This window comes from Trifolium pratense, linkage group LG4, assembly GCF_020283565.1.
Source record: "Trifolium pratense cultivar HEN17-A07 linkage group LG4, ARS_RC_1.1, whole genome shotgun sequence".
Taxonomy (NCBI): domain Eukaryota; kingdom Viridiplantae; phylum Streptophyta; class Magnoliopsida; order Fabales; family Fabaceae; genus Trifolium; species Trifolium pratense.
The window spans coordinates 52,836,524-52,860,248 of record NC_060062.1 but is presented as its reverse complement, the minus strand read 5'-3'; the positions used below and the strand labels follow the sequence as shown (position 1 = coordinate 52,860,248).

General features: G+C 34.8%; 3 protein-coding genes across 3 annotated transcripts; 1 reads left to right on the top strand and 2 right to left on the bottom strand.

Annotated features, from left to right (window-relative positions):
* Window positions 1–2,373: 2,373 nt before the first annotated feature.
* On the bottom strand, window positions 2,374–3,186 carry LOC123924422 (defensin-like protein 1). The gene is made up of 2 exons (XM_045977304.1): window positions 3,045–3,186; window positions 2,374–2,783 (listed from the first exon to the last, which is right to left on the bottom strand). The coding sequence occupies exons 1-2, from the start codon at window positions 3,103–3,105 to the stop codon at window positions 2,620–2,622; spliced, it is 225 nt and encodes a 74-aa protein (XP_045833260.1). The 5' UTR covers window positions 3,106–3,186; the 3' UTR covers window positions 2,374–2,619.
* A 4,339-nt stretch (window positions 3,187–7,525) lies between these two features.
* Window positions 7,526–14,685, bottom strand: LOC123924421 (plant UBX domain-containing protein 7). Its single transcript, XM_045977303.1, has 10 exons — window positions 14,264–14,685; window positions 13,938–14,071; window positions 13,750–13,851; window positions 12,938–13,133; window positions 9,856–9,933; window positions 9,696–9,764; window positions 9,232–9,375; window positions 8,990–9,086; window positions 8,399–8,682; window positions 7,526–7,870 (listed from the first exon to the last, which is right to left on the bottom strand). Exons 1-10 carry the CDS (start codon window positions 14,363–14,365, stop codon window positions 7,703–7,705), a joined length of 1,374 nt encoding a protein of 457 aa, XP_045833259.1. The 5' UTR covers window positions 14,366–14,685; the 3' UTR covers window positions 7,526–7,702.
* A 5,007-nt stretch (window positions 14,686–19,692) lies between these two features.
* On the top strand, window positions 19,693–22,463 carry LOC123924420 (protein MAIN-LIKE 1-like). Its single transcript, XM_045977302.1, has 4 exons — window positions 19,693–19,796; window positions 20,177–20,651; window positions 20,757–21,473; window positions 21,575–22,463. The coding sequence occupies exons 2-4, from the start codon at window positions 20,184–20,186 to the stop codon at window positions 22,325–22,327; spliced, it is 1,938 nt and encodes a 645-aa protein (XP_045833258.1). The 5' UTR covers window positions 19,693–19,796; window positions 20,177–20,183; the 3' UTR covers window positions 22,328–22,463.
* Window positions 22,464–23,725: the final 1,262 nt, after the last annotated feature.

The window sequence follows — 23,725 nt, the reverse complement described above, 5'->3', positions numbered from 1 at the left end:
CTTCTTGAAGTCCGCAGCGGAGACTTCAGCAAAAATGCGATCTCTTGACGCATTTAGTGGAGTGTAAGTTGTGAACTTTCCACGTGGAGGTTTGGAATCCTTGATCCTTTCCTCCTTTCCCTTTTCGTTACCTCTTCGCGAGGTTCCAGCTTCATCTTTTTCGTGGTTCCTGGTTTTTTCTTGACTTTTAGGCCTCCTCAAGTCTATGGCCTTCTGTTTTTCCTCGTAGGCGATGTACTTCTTCGCTTTTTCAAAGAAAGCGTCTAGTGTCTTCGGCTCTTCTATACCAACAGCTTTGGCGAAGTCACTATCCCGACGGAGTCCCCTGTCGAGGAGATACAGCTTCATGCTCTCCTCGACCTTTACCTCGACGGCTGCTTTGTTGAACCGTTCGAGGTAGGACCTTAGGGGCTCAGTTTCACCTTGAATGATGGCTTCGAGGGTTGCTTCCGTTTTTGGATGGCGCTTCGAAGACGTGAAGTGGGCCCGGAAGCGGGCGCACAGGTCCGACCAGGAATCTACGGATCCTGGCGCCAAGCTCTTATACCAAGCCATAGCGCCTTTCCTCAGAGTTGTGGGAAAGAGCTTACACTTGATAGAGCCTCATACATTTCTGTACTCGAGGAGAGCTTCCAGATTCTCGATGTGCTCGTCTGGATCTATCGAGCCATCGTAGGTATCCATTGCCGGTGGTTTCTCGAGGCCGACCGGTAGCGGGAGTTCCCGGATCCTTCGGGAGAGGGGGCCTTGGTGGCTGTCCCTTTCTTCCGGGGATCGGTGCCTTTGGTGGCGAGGAGGATTATCCCTTCTAGGGGAATGTCTCCTCGGCGGGGTGGAGTTTCGAGATAGGTCCTCGTTTCTCCTCGGGCTTACCCTCCTTTCGCTTCTTCTGCGAGGTGGTGAGCGTGACCTGGAGTAGGTTCTGCTCCTCGCAGGAGTGGGTGATCGGTGAGTTCGGCGGGCTTGCACCGTCACCCTCGACTCAGCAATTGCGTCGATTCGACGGCTTTGGGATTCGAGCCTTTTGTTCTGCTGCTCGAATCTTTGGTTTTGCTGCAGGATAAGGTCTGACTGGCGATTGATTGCGTTCACCAGCGCGGCCATGATGTCCTGTACGGCAGCACCCGGGGGAATGGCCATTGCCGGAGTCGCCTGTGGCGGGGTAGCCACAGGGATCTGCGGTTCTTCTGGGTTGTAGGGCTCATCATGCACGTTTTGCCCCCCTTGGCCATCTTCCGTTACGGAGGCGAACTGGCCGTCCAGCGGGTGGTACGGCGCGTAGTCCATTGGTTGAGCGTTGTTCTCCGCCACGTGCTCCGGGATTTGGTGGTTGTTAACGCCAGCCATTGATCGCAGGTTGGTGGTTTTTCGAAGTTTTTTAGTTTTTGGTTTGGATAAACTGGGAAACTAGATTCCCACAGACGGCGCCACTGATCGTGTAGACCAGAATGATGCGACTTCGCCGGCGTTTGCGGTGGTTGAGAGCGTTGAGACCCCTGTTGAAGCGGAGGGGGGTTGTGTACCTGCAGGCACTCCGACGCTCAAGTCAGTTTGTGTTTGTGAAGGTTTTCTCAACTAAATAATGCGTACCTTGCAAATGAAGTGGAGTCACATATATATAGCCCCCCAGCGCTGGGCCAAGACCCTTGATGGCATTAATGGCCATCAAGTGGCTGCCGGAAAACGGCTTGAGGGCCTTGATGTGCAGTAAATGCTCATCATTCCGGTTTACGGCCGTTACGATACGTAAGAGTATCAGACCGTTGGAGTCTTGCTCGGATCGTGTTTGTTCGACACCCTCTGATGCTCGAGCTCGATGCTCGGCCCAGAACACAACATGTCATAGATCTTGTTTTGTTTACATGCTTGTGTTTATTTGACTTCCGCATAAAAGTATGATTATAGATTTAATCTTTGTTATTAAGAACATCTATATGATTAAATTATTAAGTTATTTCCAACATAATCTTAATGGTATAGTCACTTTTTTATCTATATGAACACAAGAGGTCGGAACAAAAATTCAACACCGTCCCTCTCTCCACTCACAACGATGGAACTCGAGACATACAAAAATACATTAAAAAAAGCTAAAACTGTATATTTATTGTATATGTTATTATACAATTATCTTTAAATAAAATTTTTGTTTTTTAATTTCTTCAAAAAAAAAATTGTTTTTTAATGTCTCTCTAGTTTGCAAGAAAAAAAAAATACTTTGGTACGTAATTTAAAATTTGGTTATGGATGAATTAATTGTAGTTGAGATATGAAATCTATTTTAACCAATAGGCTGTTTAGTATAAAGTTATGGATGAAGTTGAAATAAAATTTACGGGTACAATATAATATTAGATGGTTAAAGTTATAAAATAAATCAAGAACACACATAATATTATTATTGATTTCTTCTCAAGTTTTAACTACATAGAAATAAAAAGAAAAAGACAAAGAAAAACCCACAACAAAATGGGAAGCTAGCTAGCTTTATTCAAACACACAAGTACTAGAAATTAAAAAGGTGATGGATCCATCATCTTTCTTTCATGATATCATAGCATAAAAACATAGGGATTAATTAATTAATTAATTACTTAATTAGTGAAACATTAATTAATCTTAAGAACAATGTGTAGTGCAAAAACATCTACGACGGAATCCACGGCAGTGTCCTCCAGGGAAACGTTCTGTTTGGCACACAGAAGCACAGTTGTGATCACTCGCACATGGTCCTTTGAATTTGTGACTTTGTGACTCACATGTCCTTGCCTCAGCCACTGGCCCTATATATCACAACACAAAATTAACAACATAAATAATTTAATATAAATATAAAAATCATATTACAATTAAGAGTTTAAGATATGTGTCAAAATAAATAAATAAATATTATGGATTATATTATGTCATGTAACATGTTAAGTGTACCATATATATATAGTAGGCAAAAAAAAAAAAATACTAGTTACACTTATTTGAGATCAACATGTAAATAATGATGGAATTATAAATTAATTGATTAAGTATGAAGAAATTAAACCTACCAGTGGCTACAAGAAGGAGAAGGAGGACAAAGATGGTGGAAACCAAAACTGAACGAGACATGATAACTTGAACTTCTAAGAGAAAAAAGGGAACTATAGTTTAGAATTTTAAGTGAAATGGAAATGGAACTAAGCTTGTCTTAAATAGGGCAATAAAGGCTAGTAGTGTCTTTTCAAGGAATATTTTACCGACAGATATATTATTTCTTTTAAATTTTTAATTATTTTTTAAAAAGGCAAGATATTGTGTAACTTAATAATTAATAATAGTAGGTCTTGTAAATGTAGTTCAGTTGATATCTACTAATGACAATTGGAAAGGACCGAAACAAAGACCGGATGCCGGTAGTGAAAGTTGAAGTTCAAACTTTTAATTCTATGTTTTTTTTTTGTCAATAATTTTATAGGTTTAAAGTGCGTATATGTGATTATTATACTATTTGACAAAAAATTAATATCGATCGTATTATTTGAGCATAAAAATACACAATTTATAAAAATAAAAACATCAAAATATTGACAAAATTAAAATTAACTCCTATAACTTTTATAAAAGTTACACCTCATTCGGCAACTTATCATAATTTTTCAATCTCAACGCTCAATTAAGTTTTTTTATAAATTACTCTTTTATAAATTGAGAGTATTTATCCATCAACTAATGAGAATAAATCATATGTATGTAAAATCAAAAATTGTTACAAGTTAGTTGTGGATAGCACATGCAAATCTATTTATATCTATTTATATGACTTATTGATATATTAGTTGATGAATAAATACAATGGGGTAGAGTAGGTCATTTAAAGATACACTCAATGACTCAATAAACTAAATGCCACTTTATTTGATATCAAGATTGTGATTTTTATTTTTTTCACGCAAGAAAAAGATTATGATGAAAAAACTATTTCTCATCATATTTTTCTTTTACCTTGTTTAGTCACTATTGTTTGTAGAGCTGGAAACTCGGGCAGGTAGTATTTGAATTGAATGGAAGTCGAAGAACTTGCTTTCTGACCTAACTTTATTTATTTATGATAAACTCGTCGTAATAATTGATTTATATCTTATATATATATATAAGGATAATATATAATAGAAAATAGTAAAGAAAGTTGTTTTAAAGATACTATAGATGAGTGGTACATAAAAGAAAAATTCAATGTATCAAACAAATGGCATTTTTAACTTTGTAATAATATATTTTAATCGTAGGTTTATAATTTCTAAGAAAATATTGTAATTAAAATAAATTTAAAACCTAGCTTATCACAATTGAATAAAATGTTTAAGAAATTTTGCAAAAATTGTTTCTAATACATTCAAAACAAAACAACTAAGAATTCTATTTTTAGACAAAAAAAAAATCACGTGTGATGATAGTTTTGGTTTTGAATGTGAATCGAGTATCAATAATATATTGATACAGACTGAGACAACAATGAATGATCCAGAAAAAAGGTGACCATTCAATTCAATAAATGACAAGTGGTGGCAGAAACTTTATTGCTTTTGAGCTAATATAATCTTATTGATAAAAATATACTAGGGCTGTCTTTCTACTTTTGTGTTGTGTGTTTTCTTTCACACTGGCTTGTCCACGTTGTTTTCCACAGTTTATGACCCACCCACCATTTTACTATGTTAAGTTAAGAGGTTTTTATTTTCCTTACTACTACTACTGGGAACAGCTAGCATGTCTACTCACACGATGTACTAGTATCTATCATCAAATTAGGTGGTATCCAATGAGTCCCACTTTTTCTCATAGATAAAATCATAAGTGTGTATATATATATATATATATATATATATATATATATATATATATATATATATATATATAACCCACGGTTTTTTATGAAGGTGTGCATTAGCAACATACACCTTAAGGTGTATTTAACTACTTTTTAGTTATCATTTGCTAACACACACCTTCTAAAAATTAAGTAGGTATATTATAGCAAATGTCTATAGAAGTTGCTAACGTACACCCACTTATTTTTTAGAAGGTGTGCATTAGCAACATGCACCATAAGGTGTATTTAACTACTTTTTAGTTATAACTTGCTAACACACACCTTCTTAAAAATAAGCGGGTGTAAGTTAGCAAAACCCATTAACAAACTTATGCTTGTTTTTATTTCTTTTCTATTTTTCTTTTTTAAAAATTATAATTGAAAACAATTTGACAACAAATTTTTGTTGTAAAAGCATCATTTCCTTTTTAACAAATATTATTTGACAATTCAAATACATATGTATTATATATTTATCTTTATCACTTTAATACTTTTCATATTATTCTACGATCTATATGTATTTCAAAAGTTCACATAAAAATCAAAAACATCATATTTGACATAAAATTTTGATGTCGAAAAATCATTTCTTTAGTTTGAATATGACTTTGTCTATACTCTATATATTCAAATTTGACTCTCAATGTCGGTAATATTAAATTGGGAGTTTAATTATTGTGCACCGTCGGTAATTTTTTTTTTTTACACATGCATTCAATGACGTGTTGTCACATCATTTAATGAATGTGACATATCATATGTTTTTAATTACTATACATGATGTGTCGGTATATTATTAGACGCATATGCAAAATAATTTTACACCGACGGTGCATATAAATTAAATTCTTAAATTGGACACATTTTTATCCAATTTCAAACACGTGACCATTCAATTATAGGTGAGTTTTTTTTTTCTTCACCCTCTGGTTCCTAGGGGAAGGGGGTCCTGGTTGTTCAGAGTTCGGGACAAGTTCTGGCATCAAGTGGTTTCAGTCTACTCCCAAATGCAGTTGCGGGGATTGAACTGTAGTCCTCCATACAAAGTTTAGCGCCAATCACCACTGAACCAACTAACATTTGATAATTATAGACGAGCTTTAGTGGCACTTCTTTTATATACCCAAAAAAAATTATTTTTAAGGATTATACCAAAAAATGATGTTTAAGAAGTGTTACCTACACTATCAATACAAATTTTTTGTTTTGATTAAATTAAAGAGATGATATATTTTCACATTAACATTTTGATGTCAAGTATAGTATCATTTTATGTTTATTTTGAAAATACGTATAAGTCGTAGAAGATGTAAAATAAAAAACAGATAAAAATAGTAAATATACACAATAAGTATGTATTTTAGTATTTAAAAAACTAAACTCTAAATTTAGGTGAGCCTTTTATAGTAGTCTTGTTATTTTAGTGTGACTTACACTACAACTGATAAAAGAGTATATGTTTAAGTCAAAATAAAGAGTATATGTTGAGATCGATAATTCGATATGTATCCTTGTTCTTTCTCGACAAAATGTTGCTATAAATTAATTAATCAAATGTGAAATTACAAATACATGTCTTAATCAAATAAATACACGTCTTAATCAAATCAAGACTATGGTGGCATGGCATAACCAGGAACGGATCTATAAGGATATCCGTGGGCCATGAAATTAAAACTTTTGATATTTACTTCTCCCACCCTATCACTTTCTTGCACGCCATGTGTCTTTTCTGTTTTAAGTAACGGACGTCATAAAATTAGAAATTTTTAAAAAATATCGTCTATTACTTAAGTAGCGGACGTTATAAAAAACAATTCTGGTAGGGTGTTTTTAGAATGTATCCGCTTCATAAGTAACGAATAGAGGTATTTTAATAAAATCATAGGACGGCGAGAAAATGGGTAGGGCGACAAAAATAAATCCCAAAAGTTTTAGTTAAATAGACTCTTCATTTCCAAGCTCAAACCAAAAAAATAATTCCTGTGTTCTTTGATTATGATGCATTCATATTTACTTATATTTAAATCTCAACAAGTATAAACTACATATAAAGAGGATATATAGTGCCATCAGTATAAATTAATTTTACACTAAGATTCAGATAAAAATCTAAAATGTTAGTATATTTTTTTTATAAAAAAAACAATTACAAAGTAGGATCGACACAAAAGTACACCATTAAACTCTTGTTTTATTAGATGAAATGTTGTTGATGCTTGCCAAAAATATCACATGGGTGGTAAGTAAAATAGTATTACCATTTAATGTAAAGAAGAAATTTGCATCTTGGCATAATGCTAAGATAGCTACCTTTCACCTCACATGCATGTGTTTGATCCTTCTTATCCCATTTTTATCAAATAATAATAATAATAATGAAGTAACGATACACTAACTTGAAAGAAAAAAATGGCAACTATCCAAATCGATCACTAAACCATTCACTCGCGAAACAAACTCTTGCCACTACACCATTAGATACAATTGACAAAATCTAAACTTATATTATATAGATAGATAAAACACTCTTGATATTAGATATACTAAAAAGAATAAAAAAATGGTCCAGTGCATGTGTAATTTATCAACAAAAAAAATTAGACGAAATTCTAGCTCGTGCTTGACACAGGTGTTCATACTGGTAAATATAAAAATATAAGAAGAGGAGAGGACTGGCGAAATTGGTATATTTCCATTGATTCTACGCATAATTTAGATCCATAGTTTATACTTTATACACAAAAGAGTTTAAATAAAACTTCTCTTTTTCTTTCAGCATAAATCAGCCTCATGTCAAAAGATTGGAAGACAGGGTCATAGATCACCGATCCCAAATTCTTGAATCTGAACTCAGTCCCAAGTCACTGAAATCATAGAGTTGGCAAGGCCGGATTCCCCGAACGTTAAATTACTTTCATAGTCCAAATTTTTCGATGCACCAGGAATTGCATTAGTTAATTTAAATGGCTTGGTTTCATCTTCTTCCCCTATCTGAGTAGCAATGAATGACCACAGCAGCTTCAAAAGAAACAAAGGGGTCACTCATAGAATCCAAAACAGACAAATAAACTGGTCATAAATTCAAAATTAACTTGCATGAGCCCTTCCAAGAGAGAAGATGAATAAATTAAATATTTTCCATGAACAGACATGCGGGTCTTCTTAGTAAGATATATATGACATTGGAATTCTAATTTCTACATATCCCCGCATACTCATTTTGAAATGGTGCGCAGTTGTTTGTAAGAAATTTGTGAATTCAGCAGTGTGCACGACTTATTCAAATTAACAAGACATTAACCTGCTATAGATAACTACTATTTAGTATCTACATTTACCTATCATTAGTATAGTATCCTAGTCCTAGTATAGTTAAGTTAAAGACTTGCCTAATTTTTTTTTTTTGAAACAAGACTTGCCTAATTTTGGTCCCTATAAATATTGTACTTTTTGTGTTGATCCTACTTTAATTTAGCTGCTGTTAACTTAATATTTAAAATTGACTGCATTTAAAGTAATCACGTGTAATAGAGCAACATATGTTACCTGAATTGGTTCAGAGCGTAAGAAGTTTCGCTGAGCACGGCGTCCATTCGGAAGCCGTACACCAACTCTGCATAAGAGATTTTTTTCAACCTTAGGTTCTTCGGGCAGAGTTGGATAAGCAGGCCTCTTTGGTAAGGCTGTTTCTTGCAAGTTACCAGCAACATTTGCATCTTCATTATCTCCTTCGGCCATTTCATTTGATTCTTTCACGCTTTCCAATGAAGCTGCCAGAGCTCTTTTAATTTCCTCATCCTCCTCGTTACTCGCATTTGAATCTACTGTAGCTGTAACATCAACCAAGATTATGATGACAAAAACATGTCAAATACAATTTTAACATCAGTAATGGGCACAAAATTTAGGCAGTAAAGATTTCAATACAAAACCAAATGAAAGACATCATAATCAGATGTGGATTAAGGTAGGTGTGCAAGGTCCATCTAATAACAATGATATAGAAAAGATGTCAACTATATGTAGTGTTGATAGGTAAAAAGTAGTAGTTAAGTCAACAGGACAATAATGACATCTTCAACATTGAGCTGACCCGTTACTGAACAAACCAGCAGCACATAGAGACGAGCGACAAACCTTTAGTTTTTGGTGGGCTAGAACTTGCTCTAGGACGCTTGTGAGACAAGGTAGTGTGGTGATCCTTAGGACCGGCATCAAGAAATGTTATCAGACCCTAAAAAAAAAAGCACAAGGCGACGTCAAATCAGTAAGAAATATTAAAAACAACAGAACAAAGATTTACGTGTGAATAATGTTTCAGTTCTCTAGAAAATGTTTCTATCATAGTATGCTATGAAATTGTATCACATATAACATACTTCTAATAAGCTTTCAGGTTGAACCATTCCGCCCCAGGAGCGCATCTTTTGGCCAGTGATGGGATCAATAATAAGCACAACAGGAATTGAATCCAGTCTGTAATAAGTGCAGACTTTTTTGCCTTCAGTTGTATCATCATATACCTGTATGCAAAAAACAAGCAAGTAAAAAAAAAATTGACAAAGGCAAATTGCATACAAGAAAATAGTATACAATAAATGACATGGTATGATAGTAAATATTAGCAACAAAAACTGCTTCAAATATCACAATATAGCCCAAATGCATGCTACAGCTACTCTCACTTCAAGCGTTTGAAATGCCAAGGATATATTAACAACCCATGGATTACCCCCTAGAGCAGGTGCCAACTACAAAATGGCATACCATGATCCCATAACCAGTGAAGTTAACACTACAAAAATAAATTGATCACCAATGTTGGCGCAGAACAACAAACTACCTGCCAGAATATGAAGTTTGTACTGATGGTCTGTGAAACAGCATCATTTGCCCATGTATCCCGATTAAGCTTTACAAAGAAAAAAATTGTCACCAGTAAATGATAATGATGTAAACAAATAATCAAGAAAATTGAAAATGGAGCACCGAGAATAAAATACCATATGTGAGCTGAATTCCTTGGTAGATTGTATGTTGACCAATAACCACTTGTCCTGCAAAGAAGCGGCACCTTTTGCCTGCAGTCAAAGATCAAACCTTAGTCACAACTGCATATCAGCTACATGTTTCACCATTTCACAATATATGCACTATCACCCATCTAGAGTGAACCCTGCCACATAGTATATGCAAGTAAATTCTATAATCTACTATTATATTCTTAGTTTCTGTTCTGGTCATTTTGTAATAGTGCACTTACCAAGCTAACTAGCTTGTATATGCAGATGATTCTAGGGGCTTCTATATTCTGTTAGTGGTTAGTTCAAACAATTGGTTTAAGTCTGGTACATTTAATCCGATCACTTCACAATTTTATCACAACACAATTCAGATACTCATATATCTGATTAGAATTCTCAAACTACTAAATAAGGTTTCTTATCATCTTGTGCAGCTAATTTTGTTCAATAGCATAGTTACCACTGCTGGATGGCGGCACAAAACAACGAACTCCAAATAGCAGATAGCGTGAACAAGATAAATAATTTATACAGCATAGTAGACACACAATAATGCTCAGAAAATATACCATAAAAATAAAGATTTAAATCGATAATAATCAAAAGCCATAGCTTATACACAATAACATTATCAAATAAAGGCATGGTTAAAGAGAGCAAAATAGAACTCAATGAAGGGGCATGGCTGGAAATGGAACAACAGTGACGGGGAACTACCCAAACTGCGCAAATGACAATTCATAAAAATTGAACGAACCACATTATAATTTGTCTAGTCCACTTAAAAAGTGAGTGGGGTTGGTTCAGTAAAAAGTGAAGGTTGGCAGAAAAACAATTGGCTTCCGGGAAAAAAGGACAAATTCTGCCACAACACTTGGGCCATTAGAATTGTTGCCATATCATTCTTATTAGAGGAGGGAATGGAAAAGACGACAAAAATCATAAAAAATATCCTAAAGAGTACATGGGCACGAAAAAACAGTGCCACCGATGCTAGATAGAAAAAGGAATAAACAGAAGGAAAAAACATAAATTATTTAAATAAGATGGAACGGAAAAAGAAGAAAGAAGGAATTATTTAAAAAAAGGGAAAATTACAAGTTTACAACAACCACCTCTAATTTTCCCAAGACACTCACCTCCCCTCACTTTCACACCATTTGACTCTGGTAAAGAAATAACTCAAAATCCCTAAAATTTTGTCGTCATACTGCATCTGCCATTTGGCATTTGTTTGGATTTCGAAGTGCAGAAATATGGAGTTGATGAAGAATTGGCTGAGTTGCAGGGAGGGGCACATTCATGAATGTTTTGCTCATATTCATCACATGGTTGAGTCTTATTGTTACGATGCTTTGCTGTCAAGCTATTGTGGGTATATAGGGAATTTTGAATGACATGGTCCTTACATTGAGTTGGTTACTTCTCCCAATAATCCTGATAAACATGACAGGTGGTGTACTATTTTTGGGGAATTTTTCATTTTTGCAAGAGGAAAAGGACATGTCTCAGCACAATACAAAAGAGCTTTGAATTTTTTCGACCTGAAAGTGTGGGAGTAAGATGGTAGACATAAGGTGTTAACAGTGAGTAGGGTGGTCTTTGTCATAATGATAGAGAATTAAGGGAGGTTACTGTTCACTTATAAACTAGAGGGGGTGTTTGTGTTGTTTAAGAAAACCTATAGGGAGGTCAGTGTAATTTTAATTGCAGCCACAAAGCGAAAACCGATACGCCGCCGTTGTATGGCAGTCTGTTCTGCCATGGCCTATTTTCGACAACATACGGAAAAATGAGGGGAAAGTGGTGTCTTTTCCCCAGAACTAAGTAGCAGACAAAATGCTAAAATAGCAGAGCTATTAGCCATAAATTGTTGCAGTCAGAATGTAATAGCTTCTTCGTTAAAATGTGACACAATACTCTGCACATCACAGGGAGGACATGCGACATAAGCCGATGTTGAGATTGATAACCATTGATCAAGATTCAAGACTCGAGAGGCTTATAGGTCATTTTAATGTGTGCGAAGAAAAGTAATGGACCCTCTGGTAAGAAAAGCAATAAATTAAGGATAGTAAAATTCTAAGTCATATAGCAACATCAGATATTTTGTTTCCTGGATATCCTCTAAAAAACTCGTCTTGAAAGTTGTAATACAGTTCTACACATGGAAGACAGAGCTTGGTTGTGCTTCCCCTGATTAAGATTTCAGTAGTCAGCCCCATAGGCATAGACTACTTTCTGAATTGATAGTAATAATTATGAAGTCAAGAGAGTAACCGAAGGTCACTTGATTGGTAACAGATAATGGTAAATAACATCGTTGTTTGTTCAGTCATGATCCCTACCTTAAAACATATTTGGAACTAAGTTTTCAATTACCATGTCCCTTTGAACCTTCTAAAAAGCCTAAAATCTGAATATATGAGCTTCAACTAGAAGATACATGCAACGACTAACAAATAGGATGCAGAAAGCATTTACCATTAGGTCCAGACATTAGTTATTCCCGTATTCCCGTACAGTGGGAACATAAGATGTCATGGAAGGTGCTGTTTCTAGTACCCTGAAGCACTTCAATCTGTCTCCATGTGGTAAGGGACAAATCCTAACTTCTAAGATTGACTAAGCACAAAAATATTCAGTGGACTGTGCATGAGGGTTAGTTTTGGATGGGGTTTCAACTGCAATAGGTCCTTGTAAAGTCAAGGACTCCTTGTTCTCCCGCATAGTGTGCTAGCTGGCATCTACTCTCATGTCATGTTCATTATGTGTAGTGCATTCTAAAATACAAAAGATGTATCTGTAAGGCACTAGGCCTTGAGAGAGGTTTGATTAGCTTAAAAATTATAAGATGTCAAATATTGGGAAAATTGGGAAATAAAGAGAAGGTTTGAGTGATAAACAATGAAGCTCGAGTTCAAAAAGTTAAAATCAAGTTCGAGTTTGAGCTGGGTTTTATGGGCTCAAGCTTGAAGTCAAATAAAAATGAAAATTGCGCTTGTCTTGGCCAAATTCCAATACAGCCACTAACACAATCCAAACTAAGAAGTATATTTACCTTATCAAAAGAACCGGTGAACATTAGATGAAAAGGAGGGCGATAAAGAGAAGCAAGTGTGTCCTGAGAACTCTCTGCAGTAGAGGCGGCACCTTGCTCTGTTTCCCAAACCCCTGGACGCCTCGTTTCCTGTTCAAAGTTACGGAACGCAATTAAGGAGTTTGGTTCCTGTGAGAGATGTCCAAGCGTTGCTCCTCTGCAGAAACATGAAAAAACACAATTTTAATAACTAGTTTGTCTGTTGAAAACCACATAAACTTACATACATACACACAAACCTACATACAAAATAAAAGACAGTGTGTATTAACTTAAAAACCTCAATGAGCACAACTTAAATTATGCTAGCATTATGCTTATTGATATGTAATCGTCAACAGTATACACCACTCAGAAAGAGTTCAATCATTCTAGTTGGGTAAAGTTCACAAGACTGCCTATCCAGCCACAACAATTCCACTTTTCATTTACACCTTACTCTCTGTTGCTCATCATTTCCCAGTTTACAAAGTCAAACACGCACATGCACGCAGGGGAGAATAATTACTTATTGACTATTTAACTATCATATGTATTCGAAAGAATACTTAGTTGCATCAAAACACAGTGAAAGGAATGCTAAAAGTGCCAGCCAAACATCATTCGACAAGGAGAGTCTACTGGAGTTAAACTCAACTGAAGTCGTAGTTAAAACCTAATGAATTGCATTTGCATCAACATTATCGATAAAGAATGACAACAAACAACATTTACACATGCATCTCTATTAGACCAAAATCCTAAAAAAAGAAATAACAAAAAGGAAAACATACCCAAATAGCATTGTATTATCATAAAGTGTTTCCCTTATAACAGGCAAAGGAGCGCGCACTTCATCTCCATCAGCAAGTCCACCACTTTGATTCCTTGGTTCACTACAACAATTACAAATAAAAAAACAAACATAAAAAACTAATCTTCACTCTTAATTCCAAAACCAAAACTCAATATCTAGCATTACCTAAAAATAGATGGATCATTAAAAGAATCAGCATTCTCTAAAGGAGGAGTGAAAGATGACGGCGCCGGCACCGCTCCAGTTTCACTCCCAATCAAAAACAACTGAAGAGCTTCCTCAAGTTTCCAACTTGTAGCCTGTTAAAAGCAAACACATCAAATCTTATAGATCTCAACACAACAATAATCCATGCATGAAACAACAATAACTGAATACCCAATAGCTTAAAAATAAAAAATCAACAAATTTTTATAGATAATCGATTAAACAACATATAAAAATCGCTTTTTTAACAGTGATGATGAAAAAGGGGTAGAAGTGAAATGAACCTGAAGGAACTGTCTAGCGGTGGCAGCGGTTTGGCCTTGAGCGACTTCGAGAAAGGAAGAGACCAATGTTTGTTGATCAGTGGGAGATAACATTCCCTCCATTGAAATTGATTGAGTTTGTGATTTGGGAATTAGGGTTTCGATTATGATGAATTTATATTTCACACTCTTTTGAGTCTTTCTATAGCTTCTGAAGAAAAAAAACCTATGAGTTTTGTTTTGTTTTGTTTTATCACATCATCACGAATCTAATAAATGTTTTTTATTTATTTAACAAATCAAATCTTTCGTCAAAAAAAAAAAAAAATCACATCTGAAAATGTATAGATTACGTGTAATGTAAGATTATTCAAAAAAAAATAATGAGTAGATATTTTGCCTAAAAAAAGGATTTGTTAGTAATAATAATGAATGTGAATTGTACTTGTTCCTTTAATGAACTTTTGAGTTAAAAGTCTTTCACTGTTTTTTTTTTTTTAGGATAAACCCAATCTCTCTTAAATCAAAAAAAGATTTACCAACTTCCCAAAAAAAAAAAAAGATTTATCAAATTTCTTAGACTTGAGAGAAATAGTGTCACTATTTAAAATATTATGTAGCAATAAAATATTAATACGATATAAGATCATCTGTAGTACCTATTTTAAAGTTAGTGCTACGATGGACCATCTTCATAAACGGTCAACTGTGAATTAATGCTCTAATGCTTAAAATTATTAAAAAAAATCTAAGGACCATCAAAAATATTTTTTAAGATAAAAATTCATAGCTCTCTTAGTCTTTACGGCTAAAACAATAACATGATTTAAGTCAACTCAATACAAGTTACGTTTTTACTTTTCGTTGTTTTAGTTAAACCCAGGGACGGACCAACGTTGCCCATTGTGTGGGCATGAGCCCCCACTTCAATTTTATATTGCTCAATATACCATGTATATAGTGTGATACATATAATCTCATTTTTCTTTCTTTGAATGAAGGTGTCCCCACCATATCACTCTTATGGTATCCTAGTTTGTTCTTGTTTTTGGTTTATAACCCTCTAGTTCCTAGGGGAAAGGGCTCTAGTAGTCTAGAGTTCGGCCGTGAGGTAAGTAAAGTCTGACCAAGAAATTGTTTCATCCAGGAATCGAATTCGGGTTCTCCCGAAATCCGTTCTTTTTGGTGAAAGTCATTATTTTTTTGAAGAAGCTAAATTAGCTCACCCAAATTGGCACTAGAGAGAATCAAACCTCAGACCTCAAGAGGAGCACACTCTCAGGTCCCAAGTCAATACTAATGCAATGCTTGATATTGGCTTGGTGAAACTCATTAACCACTTGAACTCAATGACTTGGTTATTCTAGTTTGTTCTTTTCTCGTAGTTTCATATCTTTTTAAATAAAAACATGCATAATATTTTTTACCTACTTTGAATTTATTTATTTGTTATTTTAATTAGTAAAAAATTATAGAAGTTCTATTTAATAAACTTTTTGAGCTTTCTTATTTTTTACATTAAAATTGATATATTATGCTTTTAATTTTAATAAATTATATTGAAGTATAAGATGGTTTGATGACTTGTGGAAGGAATATTATAAGGATTGAAGTGATAAAGAGCTTATGAGTTCAACATGTCTTCTAATAAATTTAAGAAAAATTATAAATTTATATATAAATATTGCCCCCACTAATGAAAAGTTCTGGATCCGTCACTGGTTAAACCAATATCAATTAAGTCATTTTTTAGGCGTAAAAATGAAAATTATCAATAACGTATACTTTCAAACAACAATATATCGTCGTTAAAATTTTAAATAATTTTTAAAAACCGATTCACGATGAACCACTTATAGGAGTATTCCATATTAGAATTTTTTCCTATTTCAATAAGTAGTGGTAACTAGATATAAGATACTATGCAATCCAAATATATATATATATATATATAAGATACTATAAGCAAAACACATTTGAGTAATCGTACTGTTTTATATAAGCACTCTATATCCCCATTAAAATATATTTTTATGGTACTTTATCTACAAAAATGTGTAGAATTATTCATGAGATGTTTTACCAAAAAAAAAAATTATTATTAATATATAATTATTGGTAGAATCTATTTAGAACTTTTGAAAAAATGTTGAATTGGAGTGATTGAGTATTTATTAAGTACTACATTAAAAAATTATAAATTAGTGATGTGTACACGTGAGACTAGTCAAGTCCTCAAAACTTGAGTGTTCCATTGCGGATACTCTAAACACATTGAGTTCAAGTGATTAATGAGTTCCTCTATGATGAATTGCTCCGAAAAAACTGAGTTTAATTTCTTAGAAAAACAGTCTTTTTCATGAGAGTCGAAGTTTTAACATAGAAAAAATATTAAATTTATGTTTATTATTGTATAGTAAAATAGTATCTAATCTAAGTAATCTAATAATCAAAAAAAGTATCAAGGTAATCTTTGTTTTTAATTTAGGCACCTTCTCCTTATGTTATATTTTTAATGCAAAAGAAAATAGTTTTATATAGTTTTAACTAAATAATTGAGCTCAATTGGTTAATAAATTTAACTAAAAGTTGGATTAGTACCCGCCTTGAGTGGAACAATTTATTAATTAAACTTTACTTATCTCGCGATCAAACTTTAAATTACTAAGGGTTTCATTCTCTTAAGAATTGATCGGTTGATACCAATATATATATATATATATATATATATATATATATATATATATATATATATATATGGGGGCTGCTAATTTAGACCCAGTTGGGTCTAAATTAGCAAGGTGCACCTTTTGAGTTGGACAAAAATACCCATTTTTTAATTTTTTGGAAGAATAGAGCAACAGGGGCATTTCTGTAATTTTCTGCAATTTTACACGCGCCCCCCACTTCTTTTTCCCCCCCCAGGACACGTGTCACGCGATTACAGGACAAAATTCACGCGCGTGCACCACACGCGCCGACAGGCGCGCGTGGGTGGAAGGATGGGAGGAGAGAGAAACTTTGCTTTTGAAAAAGGCAGCCACGTGTCACGCTATTATTGGGTCTGCGTGATTTTTTTCATTTTATACTTTAAACTCGATTATTTCGTCGTAAATTAATTTTTTATTTTTTAATTTTTATACCAAAATTCATAATTTTTTTTTCTCTACAAATAGAGACTTGGTTTGTTTGATTTGGACACCGAAAAAAAAACGCAATTTTTCACTACTTTAAACTCGATTATTTCGTCGTAAATTAATTTTTTATTTTTTATACCAAAATTCATAATTTTTTTTTCTCTACAAATAGAGACTTGGTTCGTTTGATTTGGACACAGAAAAAAAAAACCCAATTTTTCACTACCTTAATCTCATCAAATAACTAATAATCAACTTACTGAAACCATTTTACCAGCAAAATGGTTTCAGATTACAACTCTCTGAAACCATTCTACCAGATAAATGGTTTCAGAAGCAAACACAATTAATAAATTACTCACTGAAACCATTCTACCAGTAAAATGGTTTCAGAATACAACTATGTGCAACCATTCTACAAGCTAAATGGTTTCAGAAGCAAATAACTAATAATCAACTTACTGAAACCATTCTACCAGCAAAATGGTTTCAGATTACAACTCTCTGAAACCATTGTACCAGATAAATGGTTTCAGAAGCAAACACAATTAATAAATTACTCACTGAAACCATTCTACCAGTAAAATGGTTTCATAATACAACTATGTGCAACCATTCTACAAGCTAAATGGTTTCAGAAGCAAATAACTAATAATCAACTTACTGAAACCATTTTACCAGCAAAATGGTTTCAGATTACAACTCTCTGAAACCATTCTACCAGATAAATGGTTTCAGAAGCAAACACAATTAATAAATTACTCACTGAAACCATTCTACCAGTAAAATGGTTTCAGAATACAACTATGTGCAACCATTCTACAAGCTAAATGGTTTCAGAAGCAAATAACTAGTAATCAACTTACTGAAACCATTCTACCAGCAAAATGGTTTCAGATTACAACTCTCTGAAACCATTCTACCATATAAATGGTTTCAGAAGGATTTCGGTGTCCAAATCAAACGAACCAAGTCTCTATTTGTAGGGAAAAAAAATTATGAATTTTGGTATAAAAAATAAAAAATAAAAAATTAATTTACGACGAAATAATCGAGTTTAAAGTAGTGAAAAATTGCGTTTTTTTTTCGGTGTCCAAATCAAACAAACCAAGTCTCTATTTGTAGAGAAAAAAAAATTATGAATTTTGGTATAAAAAATAAAAAATAAAAAATTAATTTACGACGAAATAATCGAGTTTAAAGTATAAAATGAAAAAAATCACGCAGACCCATTCATATGCTGACACGTGGCTGCCTTTTTCAAAAGCAAAATTTTCTCTCTCCAGCTTATAATCTAGTGTGGCTCAGACAGGATGATCTGATAGATCAGGATGATCTGGGCTGTCTGATTGATCAGACAGTCTTAATGAGATCACATCTTGGCTGTCTGATGGAAATCAACGGTCTGTAACCATGGTCCTTCCGTACGCGCGCGACACTGGATCCACGTCTATTAATTGTTTAAGAAGGTGGGGCGCGTGATGTTATTTTTTTTTTTATGTAAAATTACAGAAATGCCCCTGTTGCTCTATTCTTTCAAAAATTAAAAGAATGGGTATTTTGGTCCAACTCAAAAGGTGCACCTTGCTAACTTAGACCTAACTAGGGTCTAAGTTAGAAAACCCCTATATATATATATATATATATATATAGTTTTTGTTTTTTTTTTTAATAGAAAATAGTTTTTGTATTATGAACATATAATTCTTTTTGGAACATGGAATATGTACACACACTTGCACAAAACTCAATGAAAATAGTATCAATTGTGATTAATTGCTCAATTATCAATTACTCTGTACTAAAGAAAATATAACTTACTAGAGAAACTCATGTCACTTTTTGTTTTAAATTCTAATATGTTCCAAGGATATGTTGATATTCAAAATAGTGTCAAATTGGAATCAAACTCATGCACCCTTTCTACGAATGAGACATCTCACAACCACTATACCAAACAAAATGTCCTTAATACATTTTAAAGAGGACGTAGACGTAAAAGGAGCTAAAAGGAGAAAAGTAATGAAAAATTCAAGTTACGGCGACCATCCACCCATCTCCGGCGCCAGGCCCGGCCCAAGCACAAGTGCCACATGGTCTGTGGCATTGGGGCTCAAAAAAGATATTTTCTCTTTAGGCCCCCCACGTTTCTTTTATACCCCCCTTACTTACGTTTTTGCCCCTGCACGGTGTTTCGGGTTATACGAATCGAACTTTAAAAAAATTCGATTAATAGAAATCGATCGCTTTTCCCTTCGAGTTTTGTTAACCGAAGTTAACTGATATAGAAACAGAAGCTGAACTTCTCCTCTCAGTTACGTTTTTTCTTCTAAACACCAACAACACCACTCCTTCTTCTTCTTGAGAGCGATTTTGTGGAAAACTTCAACATCCTATCTCAAACCATTCTTAATCAAGTAAGTTCCATGCATTTACATTCACTCTTTTCTCATTCCATGTTTTTCTTATCACATTCACTCTTTTCTACGTTTTTTTCCCTCCCTGAGTAATTTTCTATCTCAAAATTCTATGTTTGAATTGTTGATTAATGGTTAGTTGTTAGTTTAGTTAGATGTTAACATGAATGCATGTGATATTAGGTTTAATTTGTGTATGCAATTAGATGGTATTATGGTGTACACTAAGTGTTTGACAAAATGTGTAAGTAAAATTCAATATGCTTCCATATGAATAATGTTAACCATAGGTGTTAGGATTAAATGTTGATTGAATTATAGTTTGAATTTATCATAGTTTATAAGATTGTATTGAGTGTGAAGATATTTTTCCATGTTAGGATAAATATGGAAGAAAATGTTGGGAGAGGTAGACATGGCAAGCCAAGCAATGCAAATGCTTCCGCTCGTAGAGAGCTTGCTGCAAATCGCCCTGCCAAACGAGGTCGTAGTAAGCAGCAAGGACCAATTCCGGCGCGAGGGACACATGATGCTGAGGCGGGTGGTTCTCGTACGCGTACACGGTCACGTTTAGGCCAAGCACAAAATGCTGCTGAGGATGATGATTTTGACGCGGATCAATTTCTAAATCAGGATGCCGAGTATGGCGAACCTGAAGAACCGCAACCTGATGAACCGCAAATTGAAGAACCGCAACAACCACCACGACGGAGACCGCAACAGCGACCACGGCAACCACGACGAGATGCAGCAAATGAGGGTTATGGAGGAGGACCAAGTGATATGTCATTATTAACACAATACGGAAATCATAGGGCGGTTCCGATATGGGATGCAGAACCAGATGATCACGAGGTACCGTTAAGTGTATTAATTGTTTTATTAAATAAATTAATTGTTTTAAATACTGTGATTATGTTAATTAAGTTTTCAATGTTTTGTGTTGTTGGAATTTTTCAGGTTTTAAAGAGGACTCTGCGTTGCCAAGCTAGCGGTAAAAAGGTTATAAACATCGTCAAACCGCCTCGTAGTGAGAGGTGGTTTTGGGATCCAATTGAAGCATCGGGATTGGAGCCGCTTACCCGTGTCAATTTTAGCGTACTTGACTATGGGGTTATATGGGCATTTGTTGAAAGATGGCATCCGGAAACAAGTACTTTCCACCTTCCGTTAGGTGAGCTCGGCATCACATTGGACGATGTACAATGTCTGTTACATCTTCCAATCCAAGGAAAGTTTTTGAACCATACGAAGATGTCAAGGGGAGAAGGGGCTGACATGGTTAGTTCATATCTAGGAGTTGAGCGGGAGGAGATTGATATGGCATTTGCCGAGACCAACGGGGTACATTTGAAGCATAGTACTCTGCAAACTCTATACACAACAAACCAGACGTCTGCCGAAAGAGCGATTACTGAAAATAAGCCGGCGCATGTTGTTAGGCTTTACAGGGAGAGGAGCGTAAGGGCTTTTATGCTACATTTGGTCTGTTGTACCATATTCAGCAACACGAGCAGTTACTACGCGGATGTTGTGTATTTGCAGTACTTTCAAGATTTGTCATGCGTTCATGAATGGAATTGGGGTGCTGCTGCTCTTGTTCATCTGCAGCATTATTTGGATCACGGGTCTGCGGTTAGCACGACTCAGATGGCTGGCTACATGTCATTTCTTCAGGTAAAAATATATGAGCGTTATATAAGATATTATTTGTATTTGTCTAAGTTGTCACATAGACTATGTTTGGCTATAATGAATCTTGTTCGTCATACTTTCAGGGATGGATTATTGCGCACTTTCCGAGACTTAGTGTGTGGGTGGAGGCTCCTAGATATACAGCGAACATGCCACTAAATTCAAAGGTTGTTCCTGGGCAAGGACATAAGGATGCAGCTGGATATAGAAGCAGTTTGGACAATATTCAAACTTACGATTGCGTGTTCAGCCCGTATGATGCCCACCGACAAGTGCGACCTTTGATAAATGCATGTTGGTTTTCTGGATGGTTAAGGTGTGGTAAATTGAAAGCCAAGCATTTGCCGGAACGTGTGCTAAGACAATTTCAACATGTGCAAGGCATTCCAAGAAACCCGAGTATGTCTGCAACACCGGGGATGAACTTGTGTGAGATAGATCGTGTGTTTACGGAAGAGTTGGAGCTGAGGATGATAGATGAAGAGATGAGGGGTCGGCTTGTTACAAGCCCGTGGGACACTGAACCCGGATATATGTCATGGTTTTATAGAGTGTCGCATCCAGTTATGCGACCCGTAGAAGCTCCTGAATCACCACCAAGGCCACCTAATTTAGAGGTGTTAATAGAGGCGGCGGAAGCAAGAAATGACCCTAATCTAATGCAAGTTTGCCGGAGTGTCAAGGTTGAGGTCGAAAGGGCAGTTCGCGATGGTGAGGCGGTTGAAGGAACTCCAATTCATGGTACTTTGCAGCGGATTCTGAATTTGCTTAATTCGATACTTGCTTATAGGCGAATTAAGCGGGGGAAGGGGACACGCTACCACACTCGGGGGTAGATTTTGTTTGTTTTTGTAACTTTAATGTTGACGTGGTTGTTTATAAACTCTGATGTTTGTTTTTATTTTTGATGTAACTTTGATTATGACAATCGGATGTAGTACACTACGTATTTTAGTATCGTTTAATTCGTAATTTGTTACCGGTTGTTACGTTTTTTATTAATCGCTAAAATATTTTTAGATTGGATGGTTAATATGTTGATGCTCTGTCATATATAACATACTAAAATGTGTTATAAACAGGTTTGAACCTCAAATGTGTAGAGGTGGTGCAAGGCAGAGACTCACATTGACTGGTTTTTTGGCCTGATATACTTCGGTTTATACGGCTCGAAATTGTTTAAATTCCCAGTAATTTCGGTTTGTATCAATCGAAACGTATGTTTCGGTTTCTGCGGGTCGAAATAAGTTATATTTTTGCGAAATTCATGTATATAGGGGGTATAAAAGACATGATGGGGGGGATTGAAGAATGGCAGGATTGAAGAATGGTAGGATTTAACTCGATATTAAAATTGTTTCGATAAACTTGTAATATTGAAATTTATTAAAATTATTTCGATAAAACTCTAATATTGAAACGAACTTTAATACTATAACAAAATTAGACAAATCAAACACAATAAACGGAAATTAGGAATTTCATCGGAATGAAATTGTTACAACGCATCAAATGGAAACATGATTTCGATCTTCCGGACGAACAAGGCTAGCAAGGATGGCTTCGACAGATCTTGTCAGCGTTGCATCTAATTCGATAGGCCCCCTGTTGCTATACTGCTCGAAAATTGAGAACATAGTTTCAATATCATCATTGTTTTCAAGCATCATATCGGTGAAGGTAATGCGTCCGTCGGGACCGATCGACGGTTTACGGTACTTGAGACTCGAAACTGTTCTGTTATCGTTCTGGTTGTTGGTGGTACGATTCAGCTCGTCAGTTGTTGTTTCAGACCATCGAACGTTTCACCATCGTTAATGCGAAACAAAATTGGTTTTTCGTGGTTGAAGTAAACTGCTGCAAGGGTAGATCTCATGCGTTGTGTGAGTGAGACATCCATTTTTTTGTGAGTTGAGAGTTGAATAAAGATGTGGTAATGTACATTAATTTATAGATCATATTGTTGCACATTATTGTGGTAGGTGATGGTTAATGTGGTAGGTGAAGTTTAAATGTGGTAGATAGGGTTTAAATGAGTTAGGTGAAGTTTAAATGTGATAGATAGAGTTTAAATGAGTTAGGTGAAGTTTAAATTGTGTTTAATTAATTCTTAAATTGATTAATTAAAAAACTTACAACTTACAATTTTAATTCAAACATTCATTAACTGAAAATTACGTAACATAATATAAAATTCAACAACAACATAAACGGAAAATCAAAACATAAACGGA